General features: G+C 43.2%; 1 protein-coding gene across 2 annotated transcripts in view; it reads left to right on the top strand.

Moving 5' to 3' along the window:
• Positions 1–232: 232 nt before the first annotated feature.
• Positions 233–17727, top strand: part of hecw2a (HECT, C2 and WW domain containing E3 ubiquitin protein ligase 2a) — a 36816-nt gene continuing 19321 nt past the window's right edge. For both annotated transcript variants that reach the window (XM_058622612.1, XM_058622611.1), the window contains exons 1-6: positions 233–734; positions 10263–10913; positions 15696–15803; positions 16311–16405; positions 16977–17043; positions 17227–17396. In XM_058622612.1, the coding sequence (XP_058478595.1) occupies positions 10535–10913; positions 15696–15803; positions 16311–16405; positions 16977–17043; positions 17227–17396 (819 nt within the window). In that variant the 5' untranslated portion in view covers positions 233–734; positions 10263–10534. The remainder of the gene's footprint in view (positions 735–10262; positions 10914–15695; positions 15804–16310; positions 16406–16976; positions 17044–17226; positions 17397–17727) is intronic.

Genomic DNA, 17727 nt, shown 5'->3' with positions numbered 1-17727 from the left:
TGAATAATGAATAATAATTGGCCGATAACCAAAGATATCGGCCGATTAATCGGTCTACTGTTGAGTCAGTCACGAGTATTACACATTACGCCATCCTCACACACACACACACACACACGGCGGGTTCCTGCTCTGTACACAGTCACATTTAAAGCATCTGTCGGGTGTGAGTGTTGGTGGTGGGAGGAGGAGGAGGAGGAGGAGGAGGAGGAGTGAGGAGGTGAACGTCTGCACTGAGTGACTGCAGCGCAGTGTGATGTTGGGAACTGCACGACTGAAGACGCGCTGAGCTGCAGCTGCAGGAGGGAGCAGGAGCAGGAGTGCAGGGACAGGGAGGAGGTGGTGTCGGAGAGTTGATGCACACACACACACACACACACAAACACACACACCTCTGGACACTGGGCCGTGGTGTCTCTGCAGCGCCGCAGCTCTGCACAGGGACACCGTATGTGTGTGTGTGTGTGGATAGATACGTGACTCTGAGCCCAAAGCTGTTCTGGCTCTGGATCGGGGGGTGGGGGGGAAGTGGTTTCTGGTGCTGGTTCTGGTTCTGGTGCTGGTGCTGGTGGAGCCTCTAGCGCGGCACCCCGCCCGTCTCGCCTCATCTGGACTGCGGGGATAAGGAGCTGGACCGTGATCACCCCCCGCGCAGGAGCCTCGCAGGAGCAGGTGTCGGTGGCGCTGTCATCGCCGTCTTCCTCCATCTCCCTCTCTCCACCTCTGCGTCAAAGGTAAGCGGTGCCGCTGTCAGTCTGCGGCGACTGCAGCCTCACTGAAGGAGTTCACGATGATGATGATGATGATGATGATTATTTAATAATAACAATAATAATGATGATGAAGCTCAATCTCACAACAGCGCAGTCTGTCATTAATCAGCGCTGCAGTGCGCGCGCTCTCCGTGTTGTCTTAACGGGCATCATTCCTACTATTTAATCATATTTATTATTATTTATAATGTTCATATTCATGTGTGCGTCTCGTGAGAGAAAGCGCACGATGGAGAGGATGACGTAGGGAATCCCCACAGTAATCCAATAGTGAGCGGTGACACCTGCACATTCCTGTGTGGCCTGTTCACTCCATGTCATGTGCGACACGCGTCCCGTGCGCGGCCTCGCCAGCAGCGCGCACACGCGTCTGAAATGATTAAAGTTGGAGGAAGAACTGTTATGTAACGTGATTTGTGCTGACGTGGTCTCATCAGCTGAGGTGGTCACCTCCCTGGCTCTGTGTCCATGAGAGTGGCATCATAAAAACTTAAGTTTTGAATATTAAAGCTGAACCATTGGCGTGTTTCCATTAGGAATAGTACCAGATTAACCCGCTCCAGCTGTTCCATTTTCAGTACCCTTACCTCTGGTATGGTTGGGGTGGAACTAGACCCCCGATAGTCAGCTGATTGGGTGACAGTAAAATGCCAATGTCGTTGGCACAAAAAGCAGGAATAAAAAAAGAGCTGCTGGACGTCCTCCATTGTTGTCTGTTGTGTTGCGTTCAATGTCGTTGTCCGTTGTTGTTGCACCGGTACAACTTAACGCTAACTATCTCTGGTACACGATACTGTTCTCAGTCAAAATACAAGCCTGACCAAGGGCTTTACCGTTCCACACCATTTTCAAGACTGAAAACCGTTTCTCTTCAGTCTCTTCAGGGTTTTTAGGCGTGTCTTAACAAATGGCTCGATGATGCACCGGAGCTATACTTAGCACAACTCCTCCTCAAACACTTCCCAGCTTTACCAGCGGTTAAACCATGGTAAACTAACTTCTGAGTAACTGCTCCTGCTCCTTCTACTGCTGCCTCTGGTTTACCAGCGAGCTGAGTGTCTTCGTCTTGAAAATATGTCTTACCTCGACGCAAGAACACACAGAAAAGTTCTGTTACTGTGTTTAAAAAGATGAGGAACGGAGGAAAGAGCAGACTTCTGCCGTGAGGCTGCAGTACCACTGATGGATAGAGGGGGGAGACAGAGAGCAGGACTGTGGCTAAACCAGCTCTGTGTTTGTCTTTAAACTGTGGCCAAAATAGTGAAACTGTTGCTTCTCTTCATAGTGGATGAATCAGTGGTTTGATAGCGAAGCATTTATGTTTAAATTCTGTACAAACACTGACGAACTGAGATGTCTGCAGACTGTGGTCCCCACTAAAGCGGATAAACCGCTATGTGTGTGAAGCAGTGCATTAAGAAGAGAGGACAAATCTCCTCTAGCAGACATTATCTGTGTTTCCACTGAGTGGAACAGATCGGTTTAAGGAATAGTACCAAAATAACCCGCCCCAACGTTCTTTGGCACCCTTCTGTTGGGTTACCACAGTACCACCCACGACATTCAGCTGATTAGGCGACGTCACGATCGGTGTTTAGTCTACACTCATTGAAAGCTTGACGTCTTGTTGAGACAAACATTCACAGACCGAGCAGGAAAAGAAGCGCTGCTGGACGTCCTCCTTTGTTGTCCACTGTGTTGTTGTCCGTGTCGCATGCAGTGCCGTCGTTTGTTGTCGTTGCACCGGTACGACGTCACGCTACGCTACGCGGCCATAGGGAACCCTGTCTACTAAGTAAAGGTGCAGAGATTTACCATTCCAAACTGTGCTGTACTTGAACAAACCAACCCTAACGTGACGGAAACACAGCGCTGGACTGACACACACACTTTAGGTGGGACCAAAGCAGGTGAACTTTGAGCAGAACGTTTGAAACCGGAATGTTTACATTTCCATTCTGTCCAAATACTGATAAACAACAACGTTCTTGGACTTTGGTCCCCACTAAAGCGTATCAACCGCCATGTTTATGTAAGTATGGACGCAAGAAGCGCTCATTAAAAGTCTCACAAACCTGGCCATTCAGCAGTCGCGATGTCACCCATGAAAAATCTTAACTCTGCCATTTTAAAGCGTCCAGAATGGTAATTTGGCCGGCACCATGTTGATGTTCTGCATCACTTGCAGCCAGGCTCCTATTGGAGGATACCAGCTGTCCGTCACACTGGTGTCCACTCATATGTGCTGTACTTTATCATCTATTTTACTCTAAATGTATCACATTCAAACAAAAACTGTATCAGTGCAGTGCTTCAAAGAAGCATTGTGCCATGAAATATTGCAATATTTTAGTTTTTCAATATTTCTTCCACCCCTGCAATAGATGCACATTAGTTATTCTTAGATATAGTTTGAAGAAAAGAAAAGAAAAAAAAGGAGAGAGAGTAGAGCAGTTCAGGTGCTTCTCGAGGATCCATCAATATACCGCTGCACTCAATATGTCTGCGTGCTGTTTCTATGTGATTCATAAATCAATGCACAACCCACATTTATAGACCTGTCAGCATTCTAAACCTGTAGACACGGCCACATCAGTCAATGCCATATTCAGCCTACAGAGGCCTGTCATACGGAGGGATTCCTCCTGAAGTGTGACTCATCCCAGACACCAGGGTTCTCAGGAGAGCGCTGTGTCTAAAGAGGAGCCCTGAGCGGGAGGACAGAGCTGCTCATTTCCTGGCAAGTGTGAACACATTGGCACCGACGTCGTAGCCTGTGTTCTGTCAGAGTGACTCACAAAGCTGCGTCCACCTGTGAGTCAGGTGGTCCTCTGTCCAAATCCACTCACACAGTCAACCTTAAAAGGGTTACAATTAGGGGTTAGCTGATACGATTCAGTATCAGTCTGATACTGGTCAAAATATTGTTTTGTATATGTTTTGACCATGACTGACTAGGTTGTGTTCCGAACATCTATGGCAACTAAATCTTTAAATCAGATATTTTTACTGTATAGTTTTAGAGAAATTTCAAATTAAAAGTCCCATATTCACACTTTTTAAGTGAAAAATGATCAACTTTCAGATGTAATAAAAACGAAATTTTCCACAAGTTCTGACCAAGACTGACTAGGTTGTGTTCAGAACATCTATGACAACTAACATACTTTAAATCAGACATTTTTACTGTACAGTTTTAGAGAAATTTCAAATTAAAAGTCCCATATTCACACCTTTTAAGTGAAAAATTATCAACTTTCAGATGTGATAAGAACTTTTTTTTTTTTTTTTTACAAATTCTGACGTGGACTGACTAGGTTGTGCTCAGGACATCTATGACAACTAGCATACTGTAAAAAAGATATTTTTACTGAACAGTTAGTGAAATTTCAAATTAAAAGTCCCATATTTGAACTTTAAAACCCCCCCAAAAAACCTTAACTTAGAGATGTACTGTACTGTACAGTATATAGAATATAGAGTTGGACCACTATGTTCAGTCTTCTCCAGCACATCAGTGGGGGTTAACGTCTGACCCTTGACTCAGTCCCTGTGTGAAAATGATGACTCATGCTCTCTGAACCACAAATTCACAAATTCAGCCTGGCCATTCCTAGCCTTGTCATCTTGGAATATACCTGAAGACCTGGTCATTCACTATATTTATTGATCACATTTGCTGAACCTAGACCTGATTACCTGAAACAACCAAGATCTGTACAGGCCTGGTCAGTACTTACTGCGTCAAGTATGTCACTTTTTGATGTTAACATAAACATAAGATCACTTTTGTCCAGTGATGAAAGTATTTTCATGCTGGTTCTGTGTTTTGTACTTAACTTTGTGCCAGTGAGGCTCTGTGTGTGTGTGTGTGTTTGTGTTATGGGTGTGCATGTGTATATGCAAGTGTGTGTGTGTGTGCCAGCTTCCCAAGGTGCCCGTTCTGTCAGCCTGTAAAGTGCTGCAGTCACCTCCACAGGGGCACAGAGGGGTCCCTCTGCTGACACACACACACACACACACAAAATTTTTGTTAGGGCACTGCATTGACTTCAGCCTAAACAAAGCCTTAGCACTAACCTTAACCATAACCAGTTAATGCCTGACCCTAATCTTAACTGAACCACAATTCACATCTTAGCCCTAAACTTAACCAGTTCCGCAGAAGTTAGGTTCTGCCTCATAAGGACCAGGTTTAGGTTCTGGTTCTGACAAGGTCAGTGTTTATGCCAGAAAATACAACAACAAACACACGTTCACATACTAACAGCCAGAGAGACAGAGACAGAGAGAGAGAGAGAGAGGGGGGGAGAAAGTGAATGAGTGAAGGAGGAATCCTTTTTTCTGACATCACAGCATCTTCAGCTCACAGGACATTTTCACCAACACCAATCTGAAGTTCTCAAAGGCTGCGTTTACACTGCAGACCTTGGTTCCTAACTGTTGTCTATATCCTTATGGTGGGCCTGGCTAGTGAACTAGAAATAGTGAGGCCCGGAATGGAAGTGAAAAGTGGTGAAATCCTTCCACCAAAAGGGCTTAAAAAGACATTAAAACTTTTTTCTTTATGGCGCTCCCCCTACAGTTTTTGGAGGACATGATGAACGCTATGATGAATGTCTAAAATAGCGCCATCGCTGCCTTGATCTTATAGTCCAGTGGTTCCCAAAGTTTTTCTGTTGGGCCCCCCCTTTGGAGGAAGAAATTTCCCGGGGGCCCCGCTACATTTTTGTTTTAGCGATACAAATAACCTCAATATTGCTTTGTGAGAAAGCAATTTTCAAATAAAAATATGAAATGTGCAATTATAACTATAATAGCGGCATACTTTACAAATATCAATCATTTGCTGTACAATCAATTTTTTTGTTTTAACAATACAAATGCTGTCCCCTGCCAATGTTTTGAGACACAACACACAGAGAGGTCTTTGGTGGCATTTTCTGGTCTTGGGTTTTGGTCATCGTGAATCATTGCTCCGTTCGGCTGACGTTGGCTTGTTGTTAGTTGCACAGTTTTTCTTTTTGCCCCTCAGAAAATTCTCTATTATCCAAACCTTGTCACCAGTGTAGGTTTTGTTGTGGTACGTCACTTAAATGAGTCCAGCTTACAGCGAGACCAAAAGTCCCGCCTGCTAAACATTAGTTAGGACTTAAAAAAAAAAACAGAACTCCCGCCCCCCCTGGAGAGTCACCACGCCCCCCCAGGGGGGCCCGCCCCCCAGTTTGAAAAAGGCTGTTATTGTCAGTACCCGGCTAGGTTGTGTGTGTGTGTAGATAGTGCCGTAAAAGCCAATACAAAGGGTATTATTTGACCCGCCTGCTTAAATAGCCAACACAAATGCTATTATCTGATTCATATCTGGTGTATTCCCACCTGCGAATGAGGCTTCAAACTGATCTGACGACATCCAAATCTATATGGTCTGTGCCACACGGGATGAAAAGGAGCAGCGTTGGCTCTCTTGCATAATGCAGTGTAAACGCAGTCAGTATCAGCCCCAAAATCCTTCAAACAAGGTGTCCCTCTGCTTCATCCACAGCACTGGTGTCTCTCCTTCAAACTTAATCACGCCTCCAAAACCAGCATCACGAATCTCCCCCGCACGCATCCCCACCTCTGAATGTTCAATGAGGAAAACTCTTTTTTTTATCAAAATCTAGAAGGGGAGAAAAAAAAAGAAAAAGCATATTCTGCCACGCTCCATCAGCTCTGCTGCTGCAGATGCTTCTTCTTAGTATTCACTGCACACTGGTGCAGCGTTACCAAAGTATGTGGTGCCTGATAACAGGAGCACTTCTCAACAAGACAGCTGTCAAATTACAGCGTCTGCTCGGAGGAAAGGAGAGGGGAAAAAACACTTTTTAATTTGGTGTAACACCTTGTTTTTCCTCTCGCGTCCATTCTCTCAGAATCAATCACCGATCGCTAATCCCACAAAGCAGCGGGATTGGGATTAGAATAGGACATGGGAATGTTTTAGAAGAAAGGGGGGGGGGGGGGGGGGGCTGCAGTCCAGATTGGATGAGACCAGTGCTGAGGTCACGTCGTGGTCTGTGCTGTTTTGGAGTTACTCCACATCAGGGTTAAACAATGCCCAGCAAACCTGTGTGTGAGTGAGTGAGTGTGTGTGTGGATTATGAGGACCACAGGAAATTACATAACAATCCAGCAGTTACACATACATTTATTTTTGTCATCTTCAATAGAAGAGTGTAAGCTTCTGCTTCCTCACGGACGTGTCGGCTCCCTGCTGATGCCGATGTGCACACGTGAGCAGGATTTACATATTCCTGCATCTGTGATGAAGGTTTTATTTTGTCATAAATCCCTGTACGCGTGTGTATGTGTGTGTGTGATGTAGCCATGCTCTGGTAATCTTGTCGAGTCAGGGAAGTCCAGGCTTTCCTTATGTCAAATGCAGCAGATCTTATTTCAGTATCAGGCCCTGAGTTATTCCGCCTGTCGTCGCACACACGTGCATCAACTCAGCGGCCACTCTATCATTTCTGTTTCATCATTCAGAATGCAAAGTGGATTGATTCAGAAGCAGCAGAGCCACATACATACATACATATAGTACATGTATATATATATATATATATATACATATAGTATATCAGACAATGTTTCATATAAATGACAGTGTCTGTGATGTGATGTTCTGGTTTTAATAGAGCAGGGTGTTTGGTTTAATGGTTATTCTGTCACGACAGCACTGCTCTGTATGGCACTGAATACAACTGGGAACAATGGAATGTACGAACAGTTGTCCAAAAACAATCATTATAATCTTATTTTATAAAATATAATAAATAAAAACACAAATTCATTATTTTCTTGAGTAATTAGTGGGTTTTTTGGTCCATTAAATATGACATTGTTAGAATATCGATTGTTGTTTCAAAAGCCTGCTGCTGGTTTTGTTAAAACACAAGTAGGAACTAATGCTGCAAACTAATATTTTATTATTAATCAAACTGTAAATCGTTTCCTCAATTAATGGATTAGTTGCTTAGACCTTAAAATGCAAACTAGGGTGAGAAATGATTTTTTTTTTCTAAACCTGAAAATGAAGAAAAGAAGAAAATAATCCACATTTAGCCTAAATCTTAGATAGATAGTTTGTGATTAATTTAGTAGTAAATTCATAATCTAAACCAATCCAGTTGGATCCAATCCTTACCAAAAACAAAAGTCGATATAGACTTCATATCTAATAATAAGATTATTTAACTCTCTAAAGGAGACGTCCACGATGGCAAATACAAACGCTTTTGTCAAACCCCGTTTCTGATTGTCACAGATAATCCACAGCAAGGTGGTAAGGTAAGGTGGTAAGGAGGTGATTTACACATTAAACCTCAAAGGCAGAGGAAGTACATGACAGACTCTTGTAAGAAATGTGGTCAGAGACATAATCCATAGCATCAGTCTACACTGCATGAAAAACCACCGGGGGGTCCTCATAACGCCATAAAATAAAAAAGCACATTGTGTCACAGAGTAAAAACACACCAACATTTGGTCTCAAACTGTTTGGCGAACATTTGGTGAACATCTTCCCTCTCTCCTCGTTGAAACTGTGCCTGAAATACTTGTGAACATTGTTCGTCACTTCAGAAAAGTTGATATCACACGTTTTACATTATTCTGTCTGTACAGAGTGTACAAATGTCTCATAGTTTGCACAAACAGCAACATTTATCTTGGAGGTCCGTCTGTCTCTCTGTCTATCCATACCTACCTACCTACCTACCATCCATCCATCCATCCATACCTACCTACCTACCTACCATCCATCCATCCATCCATACCTACCTACCTACCTACCTACCATCCATCCATACCTACCTACCTACCATCCATCCCTACCTACATCCATCCATAGCTACCTACCTACCTACCTACCTACCTACCATCCCTCCCTACCTACATCCATCCATCCCTACCTACCATCCATCCATCCATCCCTACCTACATCCATCCATACCTACCTACCTACCTACCATCCATCCATCCCTACCTACATCCATCCATACCTACATCCATCCATAGCTACCTACCTACCATCCATCCATCCATCCCTACCTACATCCATCCATACCTACCATCCATCCATCCATCCCTACCTACCATCCATCCATCCATACCTACCTACCTACCATCCATCCATAGCTACCTACCTACCCTCAATCCATCCCTACCTACCATCCATACCTACCTACCATCCATCCATCCCTACCTACCATCCATCCATCCCTATCTACATCCATCCATACCTACCTATCATCCATCCATCCCTACCTACATCCATCCATCCCTACCTACCTATCTACCATCCATACATCCATCCATCCCTACCATCCATCGATCCATACCTACCTACCATCCATCCCTACCTACATCCATCCATCCCTACCTACCTACCTACCTACCTACCTATCTACCATCCATACATCCATCCATCCCTACCTACATCCATCCATCCCTACCTACGTCCATCATCCCTACCTACCTACCTATCTACCATCCATCCATCCATACCTACGATCCGCTTGTCCATCCATCCATACCTACCTACTATCATCCATCCATACCTACCTACTATCATCCATCCATTCATACCTACCCACTTACTATCCAGCCATCTGAAACATTTATTTTCCTCTGCTCTCATAATGAATCTCAGATGAGACATCCTCGTCCACAGGGGTGTATCTGTTAGCCCGAGTGTGGAGATCATATAGATTTTCATTGAGTGTTTCATTAATCATTCAAACAAGTCAGTGGCACATTGTGCGAGCAATAAACTAATAAAAACACATTCTAAAAATAAAATGAATTGTGTACTATTCAAACCTTCCTCTCTCACACCCACCCACACACACACACACACACACACACATTCCCTCCTTCGTTCTATTATGGGATGTGAGTGAAGAAAGAACAGTCGTAGGAAGGAAAAAGAAGGTTGCGCTGGATTATTTGTGCTGACGACAGCAAACAGCCCCACTGGTGACTAATGTCTGTTCAGTCATTGGTCGATTACATCTCACATGTCATTGTTGCTTGTGCTGGGTGTGAGTAGCTCGTAGACGGCGTAACTCTCAGTAAAAACAGCCTGCAGTATCTTTTACGTGAATATTCACAGGTATGCTGATATGATTGTTTAGTTGCTCTCAAATCACAAACAAGGTTTTTGTGACGCGTTCAATGAAACAGCCCAGTTATCGTACGTTTGGCCTTTGTTAGAAATTGTTGATCGTACATTGTACAGGGGCTGAAATTATAGTAGGAATACGATAGTTATCGCACACCTGCCAACACTGATACACCATTATCATAACACTATTTACACCGCTGTATTTTAACGTTGGTGATAACGGTGTTTCTTCGAGAGCTGAATATTTTCTCAGGTGCTTCTTGGTATAAAAAGTTTCAGAACAACTGCTGTACATCACTTATGTCTCTCTGTCTTTTTTCCAGGTTCCAGTTTCCAGTTGGATAACATGGAATAAAAGTGGCAAAGGTTGACACTTTATTGGACGTCTTCAACCTTGACTGTGATGCTGTGATGCAAGGACACCTGGAGCCTCCACACTCCATTTATGAGGCTCTTACTTTTTGAAAAAAAACAATAACAACAACAACAAGGATTTAAGTAGAATTCAGCAGAACCAGACCCCCTGACTCATCTCTGCATCCTCTTTGACTCTTTTCACTTCTCGTAGCCGTCTCTTCTTCACCACACTTGCAACATGCGTCCCTCCCTGGCCACAGCAGTCCTTCCCCCCAGGACACGTTCACACAATCCTCCCAATCTGCCTGTGGTCGGCCGCGAGCACCTGTCCGCGCCGCGGAGGCGGAGCCCCCACCTGCGGCACACCCTCAGCCCGGAGAACCTGCGGACCCTGGCGGAGAGGGGCGGGGCCGCAGTCGACACCGTCTCCGTGTCCAGCAGTCCGATAGGACTTCCACGGGCCAACAGCGACACAGACTTGGTGACGTCCCAGAGCCGCTCGTCGCTAACGGCGTCCACTCTGGAGTACACACTGAACCGTGGCCAGAACCTCATCATATCCTGGGACATTAAAGAGGAAGTGGATGCTACAGACTGGATCGGACTCTACCACATAGGTCAGATGTTTTTTTGTCTCATGTCCTTGAAGTGTTTCTGCATGAGTCTGCGTGTGCTGTGTCAGGAAAAATCATACTTTTTTGTTGACGGCTTCTGAAGCTGAGGTGGAACAAGTGGAGACACAGTTTGTCTGTCTGTTTGTTTGTCTTTCTGCAGCATAACACAAAAAATGTGGATGTACGTAGATGATGGAAGAATGGATGTAGATTATTAGGGATTATCTTCGTAATCGATCTGTTGATTACTTTCTCGATTAATCGAGTACTTAGAAAATGTTTATCGGTGTTTACCAAATCGAGAAACGTGATGTTCTCAAGAGTCTTCTTTTGTCCACAAACAAAAATGATTAAGTTTTAATGATTTCTTTGTGATATGAAGCAAAGAAACCAGAAAATATTCACATTTAATAAGCTGTAAAATCAGAAAACTTGTTTTAATGATCGAACTAAACACTCAAAATAGTTGATGATTGATTAAGTAATTGATTAATAATCAATGAATCGGATAGATTGTATGAAAACTGAATGGTTTATAGTGGAAAAATCTTAGATAGCTGACTTTCATACATTTGCAGTTACAATGCTCTCTGTCCCGACATCCTGAGTTTCCACACTAGGGCTGTCGCAGTGACAGAATTCACCCTCTGTGAATTGGAGGAGCTTAAATATTCAGTGCTGGTGTCACTGCTGCTGGTGTCGAGGACTGTTCCACTATAACAGCTGACACACTGGCACCACGTCCTCCATCCCTCCTCCATCAGTGTGAAACTGTGAGGCCTGATCCACACTGAACCAGAACTCTCCTTATGTGATCATTTTATTTTTTTGTTCTTAAAAAAGTTTGAGGTCAGGTAATCACTTCATTTATTATAATGGCTGCTTATTAAAACGTTTTCCTCCTCACTCCAGGGAAGGAGTTCCAAACTTGAGAGCCCTGCAAATAATGTTACGTCGTCTCTTTTCACAAACACCAAACGGAGGCAGAATATAAAAACAACAACAATCACGTAAAGTTACACACTGCATCTTTAAATCCTTTGTGACTTGTGTGTGGCTCAGGTTCAAATCTCAGTATATGATCTGAATCAGCGAAACACAAACGAAACAATGTTCTTCTGTTTAATTCTCTCTCACCGTGTCTCCACTGCTGAGTGTGCCCCCCCCCAAACAAAAAACATCTTAGCGCTGAGCTATTTTGGCTCTCGGTACCAGAGCTGACGTGACCCTACCTGTCCTCAAAGCTTATCAGCTGATCCTGGTGTTTTATTATTGGAAGCTGAGAGTAGAGTCTTGTGCAGGTGCCTCCATCTCTGAGTCAATACTGAAACGGGAGCTGATGAGACTTTACACAGCACTGGAGGCTGAGTCAACATCAAAACTGCCTCCTGCGCCGCCTCCGTGTACGATTACACACACACACGCAGGTCTCTGTGGCCCTGCAGGGTGGTCGCTATGATAATCCTGCTTAGAGACGGGAATTTGACAGGGGTGGAGATGCATTGACCTGTGTGCTGATGATGGCTGTCTGTCTCAAAGTGTCTCAAAGTGTCTGGCAGATTTGTCCATCCAGGTGAAAAGCAATACAGCAGCAACTGTGTGTGTAAGAGTGTGTGAATTATCCGCCTCTGTGTTTACAGTTGTTGTGACGTCACCTTTGGGCTGTTTTTTTCATCAGCTCCTGTGACTCAAAGCAGCCTCTAAGTCAGCAGTATTTCACCGTGTTCCTTACAAAAGTGAAGCATCTGCTACCAACCCCGTTTCACAGAAGTGACCTTCCCACAGAAAAACTAAACTGCACTCTAGAATTACATCCTGTAAGGAATTTATTTTGGCCCCCCAGATCAGGTTTGCAAATATTTGAGGTAGTGGTGGTCATGTGACAACGTTAGTGTGAGGTGATTAGGGCTGCAAAATTCCTGGAATTTTCAAAGTTGGAAACTTTCCATGGGAATTAATAGGAATTTTTGGGGATTTTTTTTTTCAAAGTTGGTTGGTAAAAAAGATACTGTAGCATAATCTTGGCTAAAATAATCAGATTTGATGTAAGTATAGTTGAGTATAATATCACAGGGACATAGCACACTACTTCTGAGGCCACAACACAGATACAGACTATTAAAGCCACACATTTGACCCAAAGGAATTCATAGGTAAGTAAGTTTTGATGATATTTGCTCTATGGTGTTAAAGTTTAACCAGCAACTGTTAAATCAAAATGTATTGCTAGTTTACTGGTAAACCACATATGCTAAATGTAAGCTAGCTAGCACAATTTCATTAAAGAAGCTAGCTTATTGTGGTGCTAGCTACCGTAAATGTGATGCTATTCTGCCTCCTGTTAAGACAGTTTTATGTAACCACACAATATTTCATACGTCAGTTGTAAAATGGTTTGAATACCTTTACATTAGTTCAAAAAATGTAGATAGTTAATTCATTAATTAACTATCTACATTTTTTTGTCATCTTATTTAACAGAAAAATGCCACCCTGTGGAGGTATTTCACACCAGCTAAAGTTGACAGAAAGTCTTTGTTTATGTGTAAATAATGTGCAAAGACATATGTGAACAGTGCCACAAATAATGCAGCAGCATATTGCAAAGTGCCCAACATTTCCCCAGAGCTTAACAAATGCAGCAGACAAGAGTTCCACTCCAGGCAAATTACCGGAAATGTTCTGGGAATTTCCGGTCCCTTTGCAACCCTAGAGGTGACTCATCATGATGTGTTTTAAAGCCACTATAAGGACAAAAAAAAAAAGAGAGAGATTCCCCCTGCACAGCTAAAAATAGTATGAAATAACGCACTGAAAAGCCATTGCACTCTGAGTGAACATTGTGTTTTGCCCTTGGCTTCCTCAGTTTAGCTCAGCTCAGTTGGGTGACAAGTGTTCACCGCAGAGCTACAGTAAATATCACTGACCACATGGTGGTGTAGGGCTCAGCGCTGTTGTCTTGCAGCAAAAAGACCCAAGTTCCTGACCCAGTCGAAACAAGGGCCTTTCTCAGTGGAGTTTACATGTTCTCCTCGTGTGTGTGTGATGGTTCTGCGGCTTCTTCAGTTTCCCCTCCACAGTCAAAAAACATGCAGAGCTTAATAGGACACTCTAAATTGACCGTAGGTGTGAATGTGAGAGAGAAAAAGATGGACTGACGACCTGTCCAGGGTGTTCCCCGCCTTTCACCCTTTGTCAGTTTGGGTTGGCTCCAGCATATGACCCTCACGTGGAGGACAAAGCAGTAGATGATGGACAGATGGATGAGCAATCACATCAGCATCATTTTTTTTTTTTTTTTTGCAAAACCTGTGTCAATTTAGTAAATGATGCTTCCAAAAGCACGGCACATACAGTATGAGTGGACACAGTGTTTTCGACAGCTGTTGTTGTTCAATATGTGCCTGGTTGCCAGGGACGTCGGGGAAATCTTGAGACTCAATAACGGGACTTTGTTTTGCAGTCTGTCCCTGAATAGGTCTTCTGGTTTTTCTTTTTTCAATTGCAAACATGGACTACTTCTACCTGCTGGAAGGGAAGGTAATTCACTTCTATGCTGGTGCAGAACTGGTTGCACAGTGGCTGAAGTTGAGGAGTACAACTTTTTCAACTAACGCAGTGTTGAAGCAGGTCAGGCGACTGCCGTGTTTCCAAAGCCTAAAGATAGAGTATCATCTATTTTGTTGGATGTTTTAATCCCGAGGAAGCACAGACTAGACGATCCAGTCGAGATCGGCAGGACCACACATGTGCCGTTTAATCAAACCATTTCAGAGAGGAGATTCCAGAAACTGGTGTGATGGTTATTGCGGGGTTCTGCTCACGCCCCAATTACTGTTCAGTCGTAAATATCATAACATGTTTAATACTTCTGATTTGAAATCAGTGAGCTCTAATGTGTCTGATGACGTTAAAATTAGCGTCTGTTAATCCCTCACACTACAGGATAATCTGTTCAAACCAGCCTGAAATCAGAAGACACCCAGCATTGTTGGAAGGGTCAGATTCCGGCCAATTATCCAATAATCTTCTAGTGTGGGGCTTAACTGGTTTATGAAAAGTCTCCTGGGCACTCGTCAGTTATTTTGTATACATACACATATTAAAAGGGTTAATTATTATGTTAATTTAACTTGTTCAGTAAATTACCAGTAACATATTCCTGACCTCCAGGTCCTGACTTGTCTGGATTACTTTGAAGCGTTGAAGGTGTGTCGCTGTGAGGGTGACAGATGCTGGTGCCGGTCGAGGTGTCAGGTCACTTCATATCGATCATGAAGCTCATTATCTGCTCCGGGGTCTTATACTCCTGAGGGGCTGCCACTTTCCTTGACTAAGCAGACACTCAATGATAAGCAACCTGCCCTTACCTCTAATGCACACACACACACACACACATACAGATACACTGTACAGTTCACTCAGAACTTTTCCTCTGTGCTCGATTCTTCTTCATTTATCTGAGCAGAGAAGTGCTACTTCCAGCGGAATTCCCCCTCCCTGTTTTTAGGAAGTCGCGTGTTTGTCCTTCTGGTCAGAGGTCAGAGGAAAGTTATTTTGGGAACGGATTTCACTGATTAAAGACAGAGAGCGCAGACTAAACATACTTTAAGGTGGAACTGATGCAGTTTTTCTTCCCAGCAGTGTTGTCTGTGTTGTTTGGTCATGAAATCAGGAGTGTGGGGGGGGGGGGGATAATGTCAGCACGACAAGAATAATGATTTGACTATCTCCAGAATGAACACGCCCACAGAGCTAACTAACTGTTTACTGTTTTTCCCCCAGATGAAACCAGTCCCTCGAATGTGTGGGACTGTAAGAACAGAGGGGTGAATGGGACCCAGAAAGGGCAGATAGTTTGGCGGCTCGAGGCCGGGCCCTACTTTATGGAGCGTAAGTTACTTTATTATACAATTCTTTCCATTCCATTACTTGGCTCTGTCTCTTTCTCTCTGTGAAAATATCATTTCAGAGTGCGTAGGTTTTCCAGGCAGCAAAAATAGCTTCATATAAGCTTTTAACAGCTCTTCTCATTTTAAGAATCATAATCAGGCGCCACTTTATAATAATACTTCCCCAATACTGAGTTATACATTGTCTACGATTTAAGAAATCATTAATAACATGTTATAACACATGTTACTTTAAAACAGAGGGCCCATTTTGCCATTTCTAAATATTAGTAACTCATTGGTAGTATTTGTGTGTTATAACTGAACATTAATGTATGGAAACTATCATTTATCTATTAGTGTTAAAACCCTAATTAATACATTAAATGTTAACCATTATCAGATCCGTTATAATGAACGTGGTTTTTAATATCAATCTCGCTATGTTTGATCATTACTAATGTGAAAACACACAGTGAAAACCTTAATGAAACTGTTTCCTCCACAGCTGAGACCAAGATCTGTTTCAAATACTATCACGGAGTGAGTGGAGCACTGAGAGCCACGACGCCCTGCATCGCCGTGAAGAATCCAGCAGTCCTGGTCTGTCTGTGTCTCTGTGTTTACTCATATTTATGTGAGGACATTTTGCTGTGCTTTGTCAGGGTTAAAACCTGGTTTTAGGGTAAGAATTGGCTGTATGTTAGGGTTAGGCACTTTGTTGTAATGGTTAAGGGATGTCCGTGATATGTGGAGAGAAGGGCATACTGATTGTAGAATCTGTATTGAAGATGTGAGGCAGCGTCTCAATTTAGAAATCTCACTGTCTTTCCATTAATAATGTTTTTTTTAAAATGTAGATACATGAGGGGACACTAAAACAAAAAGATTATTCTAGCCAATTAACACCTAATACATTCTAGATCCTACTTAAATCTAAATCCCCAACTTTACCCAAACCGTAGAGGTTTTGCTGAAGAAACTTCAGTTTATTGTTGAAAAAAGGCTTTTTAATGGCACGAAAAGCAACAAACATGTCCTTAAGATGTCATAGACATAGAGTTAGTTTTTCCTTGTGATTGAAGTGGTATAAAGTCGTGTGTGGCTCCTGGAAATACGCTTTCTTCTTCTTCCTGTGGTGCACAGCGTGACAGTGTTTCGTCCTGTGTCTCAGGTGGAAGGGCTGACAGAGCAGGTGGGTGTCGAACATCCTCGGAAACTCATCAGTTTCACTCTGACAGGTGAGTTTAGAAGTTCTTTGTTTTGTTGTTTTTTTGCTGACATAGTTCATATTATAGTGGAATATTACTAAAGTAAACTTTAAAAGCAGTTATAGAAAACCCTGTGATGTTGGGGTCTGTTTTCCTGGCAGAGCAAAAGGAATGTATGAGTACTAAATGTCCTTTTTTACGTGTTGTTTGCAGATTTGCGAGCCACAGGCCTGAAAAAGGGCATGTTTTTTAATCCAGACCCGTATCTGAAGATGTCCATCCACCCGGGGAAGAGGAGCGTCTTCCCCATCTTCAGTCATCACGGACAGGAACGACGATCGGCCATCATTGCTAATACCATTAACCCTGTCTGGCACGGAGAGGTGCTTTTCACACACACACACACACACACACACACACACACACATCCAATATCAATCACAATCTTGTTCCTGTTTCAAAGTAAAAGCACACTAGCTTTTCACTCCCCATGATTCTTAAAAGCGTGATAGATTTGGAGCCGCTGCGTCTAAGTGTGAAATATTACCAGACGTGATTAAAGTGCCTCGCAAATCACAGTCTCATTTCCAACATGCTGCAAAAACTCCTGCCTGTCAGAGACCAGTGTGTAGTTGACAGCGGCTCAAATACAAAGAGGAAAACATCATCGATCACCAAAGACAAGAACAGGGAGCAAAAACCACATCATGAAAC

The sequence above is a fragment of the Solea solea genome, chromosome 2 (assembly GCF_958295425.1).
Source record: "Solea solea chromosome 2, fSolSol10.1, whole genome shotgun sequence".
NCBI classification, from domain to species: domain Eukaryota; kingdom Metazoa; phylum Chordata; class Actinopteri; order Pleuronectiformes; family Soleidae; genus Solea; species Solea solea.
Note: the sequence above shows the minus strand (reverse complement) of the source record. Positions and strands in the feature narration are given on the sequence as shown.